This window comes from Mastacembelus armatus, chromosome 14 (genome assembly GCF_900324485.2).
Source record: "Mastacembelus armatus chromosome 14, fMasArm1.2, whole genome shotgun sequence".
Lineage (NCBI taxonomy): Eukaryota > Metazoa > Chordata > Actinopteri > Synbranchiformes > Mastacembelidae > Mastacembelus > Mastacembelus armatus.
In genome coordinates, this window is record NC_046646.1 from 961624 (window position 1) to 977902 (window position 16279).

The window sequence follows — 16279 nt, forward strand, 5'->3', positions numbered from 1 at the left end:
AAGAATACAAACCCTTTGCAACCTTCACACCTGACATAAAGATGCCTGATGGTCATGCTATGCTTGGCAATAGTGAAGCTCAGGATTTTTCAGTTGCTTCAGTTCCCCTCACCCACCAACTATCCCTCAGTCACCCTTGTGACCCCTCCTCCCCTCAGATACCAATCCAAATGGCGCTATGTATGGGCTAAGGGTGGGTGAGGGGTGTTGAGGGTACAGCTGCTGTTCCCAGCTTGGATGACTGACACGTAAATGCGTCCCTTTCATAAACTGTTCAGTACAGAGGCTCTGGCCAATGAGGGCACAGCAAGCACTAAAATGGCCAAACCAATGGCTGAGAATCTGCTAGCTATATAAACAGAGAGCAGGGGCCTCTCCAGTTGGGTGACCCCTATTTTGGCTGTGGTGAAAAGGATCTGATCCCAGGGACTGTTACCTCTGTTCTTGTCTGGTGTTCAGGTAAAAAAAAAAAAAAAGACATTATTAGTTTTGTGGAGCTTAAGAAAAGAGCATATACATGGAAACATATGCAAATATGGAGAACTATCCAAACATTCATATTGGCAAAAATAACTCTTTTTGGTTGAATTTTTTTCTGCATGAAAGCGTTTGGACTCAAAGTCTATGATGAAATCAAAGGATAACTACACAACAATCCTTGAATGTTTCAATCCATATGATACATTCAAGCCTTACTTGTTAATAATGGCCACTGGAGTCTGTCAGATCATGTTCAGTTAAATGAAAGCAGGCAGAAATATTGTGTTTTTGTTGTACGCAAAATCTGCATTGCTGTTGCTGTTGTTAAATTGTATTAGCATGTATTCTTGCTTTCTGAAAATGACTCTCTCAGTGGGTCAGTTATTTATGTGGACAGGTGCGTCACAATTTGAGACATGTAAGAGAGACTCTCTTATGACCCTGTAAGGCCTCTAACTGATTTAGCTATTTATGAGTCACACTTTTAAAATGGTATTTCTGATGTTTAAACCACCCAAACACTTGTTTGTTGTAATGTGATTACTGCCTCAAAAATGTTAGAAAGCTTTGTAGCTTTTTACCAAAATGTTACAGTGTAGTTCACTACAAATCACATTTCATTTAATGTAGGAGTGTGTTATTGTATGCTTTTTATTACCCATGTATTCAACCTATCAAGCAAGGTGAAACCAATTAGAAGTAAATAGCTCTTGTTGGATTTTGGTGGATGGATTGAAAGGAAGCATCTACAGCTTGTCAAAGATTTGGATAGTAAAAACCTCAACTGATGCAATAAGTGCATGATCCTAATGGGTGAGCAGTACTGTGTGATGCAAAGAAGCAGCAGATATATTAAAATATACATATAGTGTGTGTGTGTGTGTGTGTGAACATGTAAAATGAGAAAATGGGTATCTGTATGTATCAAGAAAACTATGTTACTTGTACATGCTGAAGCCACTTTTTGCTGAAGGATATACAGTCAAATGTGCTGATGCTAAAAATATCCAGCCAACATGCCGCCTCTATTTCAACTGGACATTTGAGCTGTTGAGAATTGAATGACATATTCAGTGTCTTGGAAAATATCATGTATGTCTAAATATCTTCAAGACAGTGTCAGGTCAGTAGGAACTAATTTCTGATTATCTGAAAGCCAAGCTGAAGTTTACTAATCCTGTATTTCTTTCTCTCTGCAGTGTTAGAAAGCAATCATGCCTTTTGGAAACACCCACAACAACTTCAAACTCAACTACACAGTTGATGATGAGTACCCTAACCTGTCCAAGCACAACAACCATATGGCCAAGGTCCTGACCAAAGAATTGTATGGCAAGCTTAGGGACAAGCAGACACCCAGTGGCTATACCGTGGATGATGTCATCCAGACTGGTATAGACAACCCTGGTGAGGTCCAGATAAGCACTTCAGTTTACACATAGAGATCTTTCTATTATTCAAAAAATCATTCAGACACAAAAGTCTACAGAAATGTTCAATATATATCCGAAGAACCTTCCTTAGTTTTATCTGACTGAAATCACCAGATTAAGTATCTTCATCATCTTCTATAACATTTTCTCATTCCTGCTTTCCTATTTACTTTGTGTTCAGGTCACCCCTTCATCATGACTGTTGGCTGCGTAGCTGGTGACGAGGAGTCCTATGAGGTCTTCAAGGGTCTGTTCGACCCTGTCATTGCCGATCGTCATGGTGGATACAAGGCCACTGACAAGCACAAGACCGACTTGAACTATGAGAACCTGAAGGTACACTTCTGTAGTTTTCAACAAAGACCAAGAAGGACTAAGATGTCTTTACTAAATAACCTTAGAAACATAGAAGTCACCAAGTAAAGATATAACACCTTCAGATGTTATAGCACATTGTATTGGTAAAGTACATTGGCTGATTTCATCAATTTGCATGCCTTGAACTAGAAAAAAGGAACATGTATGATGATGATGCTTGGTGTCAGACATCTGATCATTTTGTAATTAGAATTTCTCATTTTGTTACTAGGGTGGAGACGACCTGGACCCTAACTATGTTTTGTCCAGCCGTGTTCGTACTGGCCGCAGCATCAAGGGATTCACCCTGCCCCCCCACAACAGCCGTGGCGAGCGCAGAGCTATTGAGAGGCTGTCTGTTGAGGGTAAGCTATTAATAGTTCTACTGAATAGCGCTTGACTAGACTAGACTAGACTAGAGTCAAACGATTGACTGTTCACAAGAAATGGAAGGGGTAATTTTAAAGATACGATTATGGACTCGCTGATGAACTCAACAAGGAAACACTCTGATCGTTGAATGTATGTAACATTATTATGAATGGTCCCCCAGCTTAAAAATTTCTTTTGAAATATATATTATTGCAGAATATCATGCAGTCTCTAATCAGTATGTCTGTCTCTGCAGCTCTGACCAGCTTGGATGGTGAGTTCAAGGGAAAGTACTACCCTTTGAAATCCATGACCGATGCTGAACAGGAACAGCTGATCGCTGATCACTTCCTGTTTGACAAGCCTGTCTCTCCCCTGCTGACATGTGCCGGTATGGCCCGTGACTGGCCTGATGCCAGAGGTATCTGGTAAGTAAAAACAGTAACTGTCATCACGTGGGCTTTGAAAAAAATCTTTCAAAACTCTCATTTTATTATGTTTCTGTAATACCATTGTGTTTCATGATGATCGTTTATATCTATCCCCTTTCAGGCACAATGACAACAAGACCTTCCTGATCTGGGTGAACGAGGAGGATCATCTGCGCGTCATCTCCATGCAGAAGGGTGGCAACATGAGGGAGGTCTTCAGGCGCTTCTGTGTTGGCCTGCAGAAGGTAACAAGTCAAAACAAGTCATAGTTTGAATCAGTGAAAGCAGTGTGGATTGCTGTTGGATGTTCAGCTGACTGTTTTTACCTTCAAGATTGAGGAGATCTTCAAGAAGCACAACCACGGCTTCATGTGGAATGAGCATCTGGGCTACGTCCTGACCTGCCCCTCCAACCTGGGTACTGGCCTGCGTGGTGGTGTCCATGTCAAGCTGCCCAAGCTGAGCACACACCCCAAGTTTGAGGAGATCCTCACTAGGCTGCGTCTCCAGAAGCGTGGCACAGGTATGCATGTGCAAACACTTTAGCTCATACACCTGTGGATCATCCTGGTTGGTCCATAAAGATCTCTACTGACTCTACGGCACTTTGAGGTATCATCTGTACCTGATTGTCCTCTGTAGGTGGTGTGGACACTGCTTCTGTGGGTGGTGTGTTTGACATCTCCAATGCTGACCGTCTGGGCTCCTCCGAGGTGGAGCAGGTGCAGCTGGTGGTTGATGGTGTAAAGCTGATGATTGAGATGGAGAAGAAGCTGGAGAAGGGAGAGGCCATCGACAGCATGATTCCCGCCCAGAAGTAAAGAGGGATAATCTTTTCTCGTGACCATTCATGTGCAATCGAGCCAGCTGGAGGCCGTGCAGAGAAAACACAGAGACTCTTGACTCTGCTCACTTCTTTTTCCTCCTTCCAGCTATTTTTCTTTTCACTGTCCTTTTTTGCCTTTTTTCACGTTCTCCTTGAGTTGGTTGGTAACATCTTGGGATCAGCCTCCACTGAGCTGGGCCTGCCTAGCAGATGTGGCATCATCTACTTTTTGTTATAAAAAGTAATGATTATTGAAGCTGTTAATACTGTTCAATAAAAAGTGCCCCATGAAATAACTTAATAAGATACTCTGGTCTTTTTGTTGCAACATTAGTAATGGGATAAAGGAACATCATGGCCATTTATTATTCAGATCTTCACAAGTACATGTATAATCTTTTGATGATAATAAAGGTATTACTACTACATTGTGTGGCATAACTATAAAAACAAGAAGAAACAATAAAAATGCCAACATCATTGAATTTTATTATAATCTTCTGCTTCTCGTTCTCCTTCAAGACCACAACCGCTCAATCGCAGGTTACAGTTTTTTCTGAGGGGAGGAATTATACAGTTCAGCAGTGTACAATTCTCATACAAGTCAAACTGTGTGTGTTCTTCAACTCTTTTGCATATAACATTAACTGTTTCCAAAATCTGTTTTAAATGACAGTGTATGTTAAATACTGAGCTCTCTGGGGTCATAATACTGTATAATCCACCATATGAATCAGAGCAGTAGCACCACTGTCTCTGAGTAGGTATACAAGCATTTCCTCAACACAACTAAACTCTTTAAGATTTTTTCACAGTAGATTCCACCTTAAAAACAATGTTTTTTTTATACTAAGAGTGGGTTGTTTTAATCTAAGCTTTTTGGCTTCAATCATTCCTACTGAAATGCTTTGAAAATATGATTTGTTTTTGCAATCAGGAGACAGTGACATAATGTTTCTATGGCTTGAATGCAACCCTGGACTTTTGCTGTGTCCAAGACTTACTGGGATCAGTGTAAGTTCAACTTAAATACAGCCGTCCCAGCTGGACCTACAGTAAAACTGACCCGTATCCTTACACGCTGTATGCTGTGATAGTTTGTTGACATCTCTGCATACTTCTAAGAACTCAGACGCCCTCTTGAATGTACTGAACCTATCCACTAAACGTGAGTGAAGTCACTGTATTTCAACCAAATCCTCCTGTTTGTTTTCGTGAATGTGGCAAGGACCTGGCACTAAATCTAGCACCATTTTCTTTGTATCAATTCATGTCTAAAAACTGACTGTGTCTGCATTTCACAAAGCTTCTCATCGCAGATGTGCATCACATTTCATTTTTTATTCTAAATCCCAAACTCTGAGGTCATGCATGATTGCAAGTTAGTTTTGTTCCCCACTGTCACTGACAGAAACTGCTTTAAACTACAATTACTTCCCTTGTTCTAGCTATAAATAAACCTTGAGCTCTAAGATATATAATATATTCATATATTTTATATACAGCCATAAGTTGACTGATATAAATCCTGTTTTTCAATGATATTATTCTAAAAAATAAATAAAGTACCTGTGCAAATATCCACAAATTGAAGTGTTTCACATTTAAGACATTGGCGCCCTCCAGTGGCTAGTTCTGGGTTTTACCTATACAGGTACACTGGAAGGAGCTGATTCAAGTCAAAGCAAAGTGCATTGCGGTCTATATTACCTAACGCTAATATACACCACAATGACAAATGTCCAGGGAGAGGACAAGGGCACACTCCTGGTGTCCTTATTGGTTTCTGCTTCTGTTTCTCCACCCTGAGGAGGAGAACAGGTGAAAATCAGCCTCCGCCATCAGGCTCCATGAAACAGCACACACCAAACAGGACTGAGAAGATGCCATACATGGCTCTACAACATGAAAGTGTGGTTGATGGCATGTGAGTGCTTCCCTGTATATGAACAGGGTCTCAAACAAAGAGTTAAGAGAAGCCAAATGTGATGATAGATAAAAGGTAGTGGTATGTGGAGAGCTGAGGTTGGTATCACTGTTAAATGTATGGAGTCGGGGCGTTCATGAAGGGTGGGACAGGAAGTGTGGGTAGGGCAGGGTGGTGTTTTAGGTCACCATGAGCAAAGCCACAACTCAGAGATCATATTAACAGTAAATTAGCAGCCAAACAACATATGTGTATCCTATGTAAATATCACAGTACGTTATTCACTAAAACAGGGAGGGAGAATAAAAAGCTTTTGTATTTTTTTCTGCATTTCTTTTTTTTTTTTTTTTTTACATTAAATATGTACTGTATGAAGGCGCAGAGGGTTGTTCACTTTAAAGGCATCTGGACAAACAAGAATATACTGTCCCCATCATGCCTTTTCCATATTCAGAACACTTCCCTTTATCCCCACAGCCCACACTCATCAATAATGGACAGACCAGGTTATATAATGTGCCACAACAAGAAGAGGGTGGATTATTGGAAGTGTGTGTTTCTCTCTGTGTGTTAAGGTGAAGTTATAGTCTGGCTGTTCCACTTGTGGGATTTTCCATCTAAATACTAAGATGATAACTGAGGTCACATGGCACAGAATAAAATTAAAAGGATGTGTATTGCACCGAAAGTACACCAGATTTACAGTGTATAAATTACTTTGTGGTGGGATAGCTGACTACTTTCAAGGGCAACTTCTGTAGCTCATCCTTGCTTTAAACACCTTGAAGGCTTTGACTGGAATATTTTCTTAGGTACAGGTCACTGCTGTTGTGTCTTCAATACAATGGTGATGTAGAAAGGTAAAGAGGTAAAACAAGGTTCAATGTTGGAAAATCCAAAGGCTTTTAAACCTCTGAACAATTTTGCTGCCACAGCCAATGACAGGCAATGAATCCAACCAATCAGAGAGTAGCATGTCTGCATGTAATGTATTCTATTTATTTCTTTTTTGAAGCCAGTATACAAGCTATTCAATGTAAATTATTGCATGAAATTATATATTATATGAACTTTGACATGGATGCAACCAGAATCTAAAGCTGTCACAGCACCATTTTTTTTCATGGGCGAGAATTTAGCTAAGAAATTTATTTCTCAGCACATTTGTTCAGAATTTTTAAGTTTTGCACATCCATGCAGAGAAACTAAAATTAGGCAACACTACTACTTCTTCAAGACATCACTGCCTCACTAGTGTGTGAGTCAGACTCTGATTGGCTGTTTTAAAGGCCTGTCCACCCTGCACTCAGTGTACATGGACATAAGCAATGCAGCTGTCAAGGCTCTCTGTTATTGTCCCAAGGTGAGGAAAAGCCAGCAGATAATTACTGATGAAGAGAAAAAAAATTAACTATATATGTAAAGGTGACATTTTTAAAAAAGGATTGTTTTGTTATTGATGTCTGATACACGAGTTTTTCTGTAACAGTGAAAGTGACAATGGGTAAAATATGAACAGAGTAATAAATAACAAAACAAAGAGTCATTATGGCTAGAGTAGCATTAAAAAAAACTTTCAGCTAGATTCTGTCTGATCCAGGTCCACATGGCGCAATAGCTCAGGTGTCTGAGCTGAGTGGGGAGACTGGGTGGATGGGTGGTGGGGTGCTTCAGTCTATGTGAGTTTATAGATCATTTGTGTGTGTATCTGTGTGTTTGTGTGTGTGCAGAGGTGGCAGTCATGAAAGAGACAGAAGGAGGTTTCTTTTTTTCTTGGGTCCAGCCCCTGCCCCTTCTAAGCTTTTTTTTCCTTCAATTATTTCCACCAACCCTCTCTGTCTGCACACACACATCAACACTCACTCACACAAAAACACACACTCATGCGCAAACACATCCTCTGATTAAAGTTCAAGGTCCTTAGAGATTTGGGTGGCAATGTCCCGAAAAGCTAGCGGCGCCCCCCAGAGTCGTGTGTAGCGCACCCCATTAGAAGTGTCAGAGTTGCTCGTGGAAAGATGGCACACCTCTGCCTCAAAAGCCACACGACCCCCTGCCACACCATGAGTGCAGGAGAGCAGAAAGGGGCCGGCATGGTGGACCTGGCAGCCACATCCAAGCGCTGCCTCCCGCAGAGCCAGTACCACCTCCACAGGGTCACGCCGTCCACCACTTCTCAGATCCCAGCCACGTCCGATGGCCCGGGGCTTGGACGTTTTTTGATACCCAGGTAGATGGCAACTAGAGGGAAGCAGAAACACCAGAAAAATCCTCAGGCATTGAATCACTGCTGCTACTTTCTTTCTTTCTCATAATCAAAAGCAAGAAAGAACTATCCTCTAATTTTTCGATGCTGTCAATGCAGGTAGAACATGTGTACTGACCTTGTGACCGCAAATCTCCTGATTCCCTCAGATTCATTTGTGACCCTGGAGGACAAACAGACAAAGTAAGAGGGATTCCACTGCAGTACAGTGAGCGTTATGACCAACCCACAACTCTCAGATGAGATGACATTCAGCAGTGGATATTATAGAGTACACTGAGACCAAGCAAGCATCAACAATAAGCATGTGATGTGCAGAACAGTATGTCCTCCCTGTACAGGAATGCAATTTCCCATTTTCGCACAACTTTTAAAACATGCACATATAAATGTGGCATTTTGACTTTTAATTATTTCCTTAATTGGTATTACATATTGCCATCCACTGTTCCAACAACATATGGAATAAACATTAATTGAGTTTTATCGTCAACAAATACAACATGGAAATATAAAACACCAGTTCTATGGGTTTATTTAGGACGATAATAGCATAAAAGATGTGTTATAGCAAGTCTTTACTGACAATGACACTAATCCAAAAACACAATGTAAAAATAACTCAAATGAATCTTCCTTGATTGCAACCATGCTTGAAACCAAGTGTATGAGACCTTGACAGTATAAAGATGATTAACAAGTCATGCAAACAAGCAACAATTTATAGATAAAGTGACATATGACAAAGTCAGGCAAACATTTGTGTACTGGAGCAAATTTCCATGTGACCAGGCAGACAGATGGGGTGGCACAGGTAAACAAGAAAGAAGCAAAAGACATGGGAACTTACTAACTGTTTTTGATCCTTGTGGAAGAGTACAACCCGACACTGATTTATTTGAGCCCTGGCGCTTGGATGGGTCAAGGTTAACCCTGATGCCATGACAGGGGGGGAAAGCAGAACAAGATAAAGATGGAGAAAAAGAGGAAACACAGGGTAAGAGCAGGGGGTTGGTCGGGGGTAGAGAATATATTTGAAAAACAGGAGAGTAAGTAGTGGAAAAGAACACAGTGCAGGAGCTCACTGGCAAGGATAAAGCCGAGGTTTGATAAGATTAGACATATGTGATTATGACAACAGGGAGGGGAGGGGGGAACAGAGGATAATCCAGGGCCACAGAAGGGCATACCAAAAGGCCTAAGCATGGATCCATACCCAAGCTAAAAGGCTGAACTTAATAACATCCAGTCATCCACTATCCTGTGCAGGGTTGTGGAGGGGGGGCTGAGCCAATCCGAGACAACATTGGGTGAGAGGTGAGCTGCACCTTGGCCATGTAACTAGGCTATCACAGGGCTGACAAATAGAGACAGACCAACATTCACACTCACATTCACACCTATGGGCAATTTATCACCAATGAACTGACACTGCATGTGTTTGGACTGTGGCATGAAGCCAGAGTACCCAGAGGAAACCTACACAGACACAAAACAACAACAATACTAAAGGACTTATATCATGTCTGACATTCACCACCACAACAAAACAAGCTTGCAATGTTAAATTGCCAAAATTAGATGTTAGAAAAAATAAGGAATGAAAACACCATGGCCCTAGTGCTCCTTGGACCATATATTGTAGTAGCACATGGGAGCCAGAAGTAAAATAAAATGCAGTGTTCAGAGAGTTAGGCAGCAATATAGTAACTAATAATGTAAGATAAGCCTTCTAAATTAAGATCATGTTTAAATTTAGGGTGAAAGTGTAAATGTTTATATTCCAGCCATAACATTATTAGTTAAACTTATTGCAGTTCTAATAATAATAATCATAATTAAGTAATTATTATTTTCAATTAAAAGAATAGTAAAAATATGTTTAACTACACCCAAAAGGCTGTCAGCTTAGCGTAGCACAAAGTTTGGAAACAGCAGCTGGATCTGTCAAATGTTCTAATGTACACATTAAATTAAATTTCAATTAAATTTATTTGTATAGTGCCAAATCACAATACATATCATCTCAAGACACTTTCCAAAAACTAAAAACCCAACAAATCCCTTATGAGCAAGCACTTGGCGACAGTGGAGAGGAAAAACTTCTTTTAACAGAAGAAAAAACCTCCAGCAGAGCCAGGCTCACTTTGGGCGGCCATCTGCTTCGATCGGTTGGGGTGAGTGGACAGAGGAGAGAGAAAAGAACAGCAATAACAAACAACAAATAGACACTGCAGGTTGGTGGGGCCAGTAACTGCACATCAGCGATGTAGCACATAGCAGCACTATCAGAAATAAAAGGCTCACTAACTAACTTGGTAATTCTCATCATAGTTACCACTTTTAATTATACCTGTATGTTAAGCAACTCTGCCAAAAAATAGTCTAGCACATAATCCCAGTAAAACAAGGAACTTGTTATTCTTCCTGCTTCCACTTTTTATGCTAAGATAAGCTAATGGCCCCCGGGTCCCAGATTCATATTTAAAAAAAACATATATGGTAGTGGAATTGACTCTTGACTCTCCTCTCATTTAAAACTGAAAGTGTAAGTTATTTAAAGTGAATATTATTTATTTCATTAGATGTTATTCTGTATTTTTACAATATATTATTCTACATTTATTACTTTATCAGTGACTGGCAGGTTTAAAGAAAAAGTGATGGCAGTAAAGAGGTAAACTCTGTCAATGGGAGCATTTTTTGGTGTGTTAGACTCTTTTGGTCTACTAAACTACTACACAGGGGTCAAGAACTATACAGTGTCAAAAATTGGTGTGCTTCCATTGTTCAGCTTTCTGTTCACAACTCATGTCTCCTGATGTGATACATGGCATGTAGTATATCTACCTGCGAGTGAGTTTCGAGGTCAGCTTGGTGAAGAGGTTGGAGGTTGCCCTGGTTCGGGCATGGGGCAGGGGACTTGCATCATGGTGGGACAAGGTAGGTGATGTGGGTGGGGCGGAGTAAACCGGAGGTCCACGGTCCCTCAGCTGTCCCCCATGAAAGGTACTACGAATTGTGGAGCCTCGGGTCAGGCGGCATCGGTCTGAAGAGGAAGAGGAGGAGGCGGCTCCAGCCCCAGCAATACTGACTGTAGAGGGAGACGCTGTGGGCATGCGGTGGCTCAGGGAGCTGCAGAAAAGGAACATTCTGACTGTCTGCAGTCTATTGTTGGTAATGTAGGCACTAGGTTTTGACGAAAAGGAAGAATGTATGGAATAAAAATGATGATATCTCTGATTCTGTTGCATCATTGTTTTTTGTCTATTGTGAGTCTGAAATTGCTGTAGGAGTGCAATAATCAGTTTCACATACAAAAAGCAGGATTTTAGCCTGTAGCTATTTTTAATGGAATCAGATGTATCTTTGACACAACTGTCTTTAAACTATCTTAGCTTCCAGAGCTTAGTAACTAACAAAATTAAAGAAATATGTCTACTCCTGTCAGATATTATGGATACAGGGTATAATGTTAGTAAAACTGTAGAAACTGAGCCAGCCAGCGTCCAGGACACTGAATGTAGTGGGAAGGACTATTTCAGATTTTCACACGTCCTTCTAATACCAGAGCAAGTGACAGTGCCTACTGCTACTGCTATGCACCTACAGTAACCTTTCAAAGTTAATGCATGATTTTAGCCCTTACAGTTTAGCATTATCATAGGCCCATCTTATTTGTGCTAATGCAACTAGATCAAAAAGTTAGTACCTAAATTCTTCATGTGCTAACTGCACTAAGACGTGCACTAATAAATATGAATATTACACTTCCAACACAAAGGGGTACCTGTTGTCTTTGCCATTCTGCAGTAGAGAGTGTCTGTCTGTGCCAGAGCGGTCTGTGCACACGTATGTATTTCGGCGTGTCATGGTGCTCCCAGGGATGTTATTCTACAGAGGAAAAGCATAAGCACAACAGGCAGCTATTAGTTAATATTCACTTTGACATCCAGTTCACATTATTACAGTGTCACATTTAGTATTTACATGGACTAAGTCTCAAAGTGTTTAAAAAGTGACACTAGCAATGTTAATATTACTAGCTATAAGAGGAATAATGCATAGTTGTATCAGTATCTGTTTACTACACTAAAAACTCTAAATGGCACTAGAAGTATAGCAGTATAGGACGTATTCTGGCACAGAACCACCAAACTAACCTGCTTAGTTTTCTGTGTTTTTCTTCTTTCTAATGCCATTTATACTTCTCATATGAGTGAGTGTCAGTGTATGCGTATGGTACTGAAACCTGTCCCTGCAACACATGGGCACATGCCACATGCCACATGGGACCAAGTTTATGGGCCTTTGTAGCAAAAGACAGAGGTGGGAAGTAACAAAGTACAAATACTTTGTTGTAATGCAGTACAAATACTTTGTTACTGTACTGTAGATTTTTCAGGAGTATTTATTTTTCTGACGGCTTTTTACTTTTACTCCCTACATTTAAACACAAATATCTGTACTTTCTACTTCTTACATTATCAAAACAGGCTTGTTACTTTTTCAGCCTCTGCAGATGATGACACAACATAAAAGACATTAATAACTAGAGAGGAAAATCGAGTGAGTGTACAGGTTATGATAGAGAGAAAACTTGCAGTACAACATGGAGGAAGAAAGAGATCCAGGGAGTATTGCAGAGTCCGACAACGATGCAGCAGATTTGGAAAAGCAAGACATTCCCCATCCATGGCCGTATTTAAAAGAACTGTTCAAGAATGATTCATGGTGAATGTGTTTTGTTCCCTGTACCAGCACTGTGCAGGTTGTTAATAAAAGAATTTCCTCTTTTTTGTGTTTGTGTAGTTATCAAAAGATGTATTGTGTATCATTGACGACAAAAAAACATTTTTACTTTTTACTTTTTTACTGAAGTACAGACCCTGTACTTTCTTACTTTCACTTGATTAAAGGAGTTGAGTCAGTACTTCTACTTTTACCAGAGTCTTTTTTCACACAAGTATCTGTACTTCTACTTACAAGTATAGAATGTGAGTACTTTTGCCACCTCTGGCAAAAGCATAGGTCTCTTTTGTCTGCCTTTAGAAAATCGCTTGAGAGTCACCATCTCCTCCATATATGAGCAAGAAATATGTCACTTACTGTGGTGGCAGTCATGTCTTTGCGCCGTTCTGGGATCTCAGACTTGTTGGGGTTGTTGGCACTGCTGACCATAGGGCTGGAGGGAGGGAGGCTGTGGCTGCCCATAACACTGCAACTGGCCTTACGTGAAGGCATTCGTCCCTCCCGCAGCTCCCGGTCGCCTGTGCTGGTCGGGCTCCGTTTGGGGTGCATGACGGGCATGGAAGGCCCGCCTTTGTTTTGGATGACAGCAGAGCAGACACACAGAGACTCATATAAGAAATATTCTGCAAAAACAGTGCAGTTTGTAGGGTAGAACTACAGCCTTAACTTATAGACAATATGAATTTTAAAATAGTACTGGAATATTTTTAATATCACATGTAACCATCAAACTCATCTTGGTCAAAACTCCATATATTCACTTGTATAAGTAAAAGACATGAACATTACCAGTGGATTGAAACTATATTAAAGACAAAATGTAATGTTATAGGTTTCACAACGTCATAACAAACCTTAAGGGTTCTGATGGAGTTTCTACCTGTATAACACCTTAAGAATTACAATTTAGAGAAAACACTCACAGAAGTCACTGTGTCGTCGCTGCCTGTGGTAGGTGGAGGCACTGCGCTGGGTCTTGCTATGTGAGGAGGAGGTGGAAGAAGAAGAGGAGCCAGTGGCAGAGGAGTGTTTGTTGGTCCCATTGGTGATAGGGCTGGGTCGTACCCTAGCCAGGGACAGGCTGCTAGCTGTGCGAGCCTCACTCCCATCCTAAAATTGGGTGGAAAAGGAAGTGTGACCCAATACAATGTCCTCCTGACATTGGCATCATTTATAATATATCTGTATAAGCTCTGCGACACTGACACAGCAAAAGAGAAGAAAGGAAGTTCTCGTCTACTTGATACATTTTGGTTTCACCTGCCTGCGCACAGAATCATTAGTAAATAACATTACTTGTGTAAGACAGTATAGAGATTGTGAAGACTGTGTGATATTTTTCCATATTGTCCAAATAATAGTCCACCCTCTTGATACGTTATTTTGCATGTACACCTCATGATTGATCGGTTTAACTCACGTCGCCTTTGCGGCCCAGCAGTAAATAGGTGGCGGTAACCTCATTGTATTTCTGATGAAGCAAAGAGTCCTTGATTTCCTCTGGAGTGAAGCCCATGCCAACCATCACCTCTATATTAAACAAACACCCAGAAAATCAAGGATAAGATATACAGTGGGTACGGAAAGTATTCAGACCCCTTTAAATTTTTCACTCTTTGTGTCATTGCAGCCATTTGCCAAAATCAAAAAAGTTCATTTTATTTCTCATTAATGTACACTCAGCACCCCATCTTGACAGAAAAAAACAGAAATGTAGAAATTTTTGCAAATTTATTAACAAAGAAAAACTGAAATATCACATGGTCATAAGTATTCAGACCCTTTGCAGTGACACTCATATTTAACTCACATGCTGTCCATTTCTTCTGATCCTCCTTGAGATGGTTCTGCTCCTTCACTGGAGTCCAGCTGTGTTTAATTAAACTGATTGAACTTGATCAGGAAAGGCACACACCTGTCTATATAAGAACCCAAAGATCACCCAAGAACCCAAAGATCACTGTGGCTGAGCTCCAGAGATGCAGTAGGGAGATGGGAGAAAGTTCCACAAAGTCAACTATCACTGCAGCCCTCCACCAGTCGGGGCTTTATGGCAGAGTGGCCCGATGGAAGCCTCTCCTCAGTGCAAGACACATGAAAGCCTGCATAGAGTTTGCCAAAAAACACATGAAGGACTCCCAGACCATGAGAAATAAGATTCTCTGGTCTGATGAGACCAAGATTGAACTTTTTGGCGTTAATTCTAAGCGGTATGTGTGGAGAAAACCAGGTACTGCTCATCACCTGCCCAATACAATCCCTACAGTGAAACATGGTGGTGGGAGCATCATGTTGTGGGGGTGTTTTTCAGCTGCAAGTACAGAGATATCCTGGAAGAAAACCTCTTCCAGAGTGCTCAGGATCTCAGACTGGGCCGAAGGTTCACCTTTCAACAGGACAATGACCCTAAGCACACAGCTAAAATAACAAAGGAGTGGATTCGGAACAACTCTGTGACCGTTCTTGACTGGCCCAGCCAGAGCCCTGACCTAAACCCAATTGAGCATCTCTGGAGAGACCTGAAAATGGCTGACTACCAACGTTCACCATCCAACCTGACAGAACTGGAGAGGATCTGCAAGGAAGAATGGCAGAGGATCCCCAAATCCAGGTGTGAAAAACTTGTTGCATCATTCCCAAGAAGACTCATGGCTGTACTAGCTCAAAAGGGTGCTTCTACTCAATACTGAGCACAGGGTCTGAATACTTATGACCATGTGATATTTCAGTTTTTCTTTGTTAATAAATTTGCAAAAAATTCTACATTTCTGTTTTTTTCTGTCAAGATGGGGTGCTGAGTGTACATTAATGAGAAATAAAATGAACTTTTTTGATTTTGGCAAATGGCTGCAATGACACAAACAGTGAAAAATTTAAAGGGGTCTGAATACTTTCCGTACCCACTGTATAATAAAATGATTTCTAGCTACATTGATTGGTTGTTTTGCAGTAAAGAACTCTAAGTACATGCTTTCAGCCTCAGGCTGACAGCCAAGCTGCAGCTGCAGTGGTGCAGCTGACTCACCTATACGAGCTGGGTCACTGTAGTCTTCAACAGGTTCTATATGGGGCTTCAGTTCATCCCCCTCATACCCTGTATTTATCCACTTGTCCTTCATGACTTGCTGTAAAAACAGAAATACAGAAAATTGTCATTAGTGTTTGTACTTTCACAAGGTAAATTACAAATTTGAGCTGCAATGCAACCACAAGGGGGGCACAATCCAGTGTCTTCATGTGCTGGTCCCAAGTCCGGGTAAATGCAGAGGTTGTATCAGGAAGGGCAATCGACGTAAAATTTAAGCCAAATCAAACATGCAAATCATAAATATGACTTCCATACTGGATCGGTCGCGGCCCGTGTTAACAACGACCGCCACTGGTGCTGTTGACTTACAGGATGCCAGTGGAAATTGGACTACTGTTGGTTGAAGA

At 41.0% G+C, this 16279-nt stretch overlaps 2 protein-coding genes across 5 annotated transcripts in view; one reads left to right on the forward strand and one right to left on the reverse strand.

Moving 5' to 3' along the window:
- The first annotated feature begins 301 nt into the window (after positions 1–301).
- Positions 302–4200, forward strand: ckma (creatine kinase, muscle a). The gene is made up of 8 exons (XM_026327907.1): positions 302–459; positions 1680–1887; positions 2095–2249; positions 2503–2635; positions 2899–3070; positions 3195–3318; positions 3407–3596; positions 3716–4200. The coding sequence occupies exons 2-8, from the start codon at positions 1695–1697 to the stop codon at positions 3892–3894; spliced, it is 1146 nt and encodes a 381-aa protein (XP_026183692.1). The 5' UTR covers positions 302–459; positions 1680–1694; the 3' UTR covers positions 3895–4200.
- A 174-nt stretch (positions 4201–4374) lies between these two features.
- Positions 4375–16279, reverse strand: part of mark4a (MAP/microtubule affinity-regulating kinase 4a) — a 33802-nt gene continuing 21897 nt past the window's right edge. For 2 of the 4 annotated variants that reach the window (XM_026327903.2, XM_026327905.2), the window contains 8 exons: positions 15870–15969; positions 14265–14374; positions 13768–13954; positions 13202–13428; positions 11883–11986; positions 10943–11227; positions 8211–8255; positions 4375–8067 (listed from right to left, as the gene is read on the reverse strand). In XM_026327903.2, the coding sequence (XP_026183688.1) occupies positions 7731–8067; positions 8211–8255; positions 10943–11227; positions 11883–11986; positions 13202–13428; positions 13768–13954; positions 14265–14374; positions 15870–15969 (1395 nt within the window). In that variant the 3' untranslated portion in view covers positions 4375–7730. Of the gene's footprint in view, positions 8068–8210; positions 8256–8942; positions 9026–10942; positions 11228–11882; positions 11987–13201; positions 13429–13767; positions 13955–14264; positions 14375–15869; positions 15970–16279 lie in introns of all 4 variants that reach the window. The other 2 variants (XM_026327906.1, XM_026327904.2) reach the window with 2 other exon arrangements.

Excerpts from the sequence above, each read along its gene's own strand:
- ckma (XM_026327907.1), top strand. The coding sequence starts at position 1,695 with ATGCCTTTTGGAAACACCCACAACAACTTCAAACTCAACTACACAGTT. Across the intron at positions 1,888-2,094 it reads GACTGGTATAGACAACCCTG|GTCACCCCTTCATCATGACT; the intron begins GTGAGGTCCAGA and ends CTTTGTGTTCAG. Across the intron at positions 2,250-2,502 it reads TGAACTATGAGAACCTGAAG|GGTGGAGACGACCTGGACCC; the intron begins GTACACTTCTGT and ends TTTTGTTACTAG.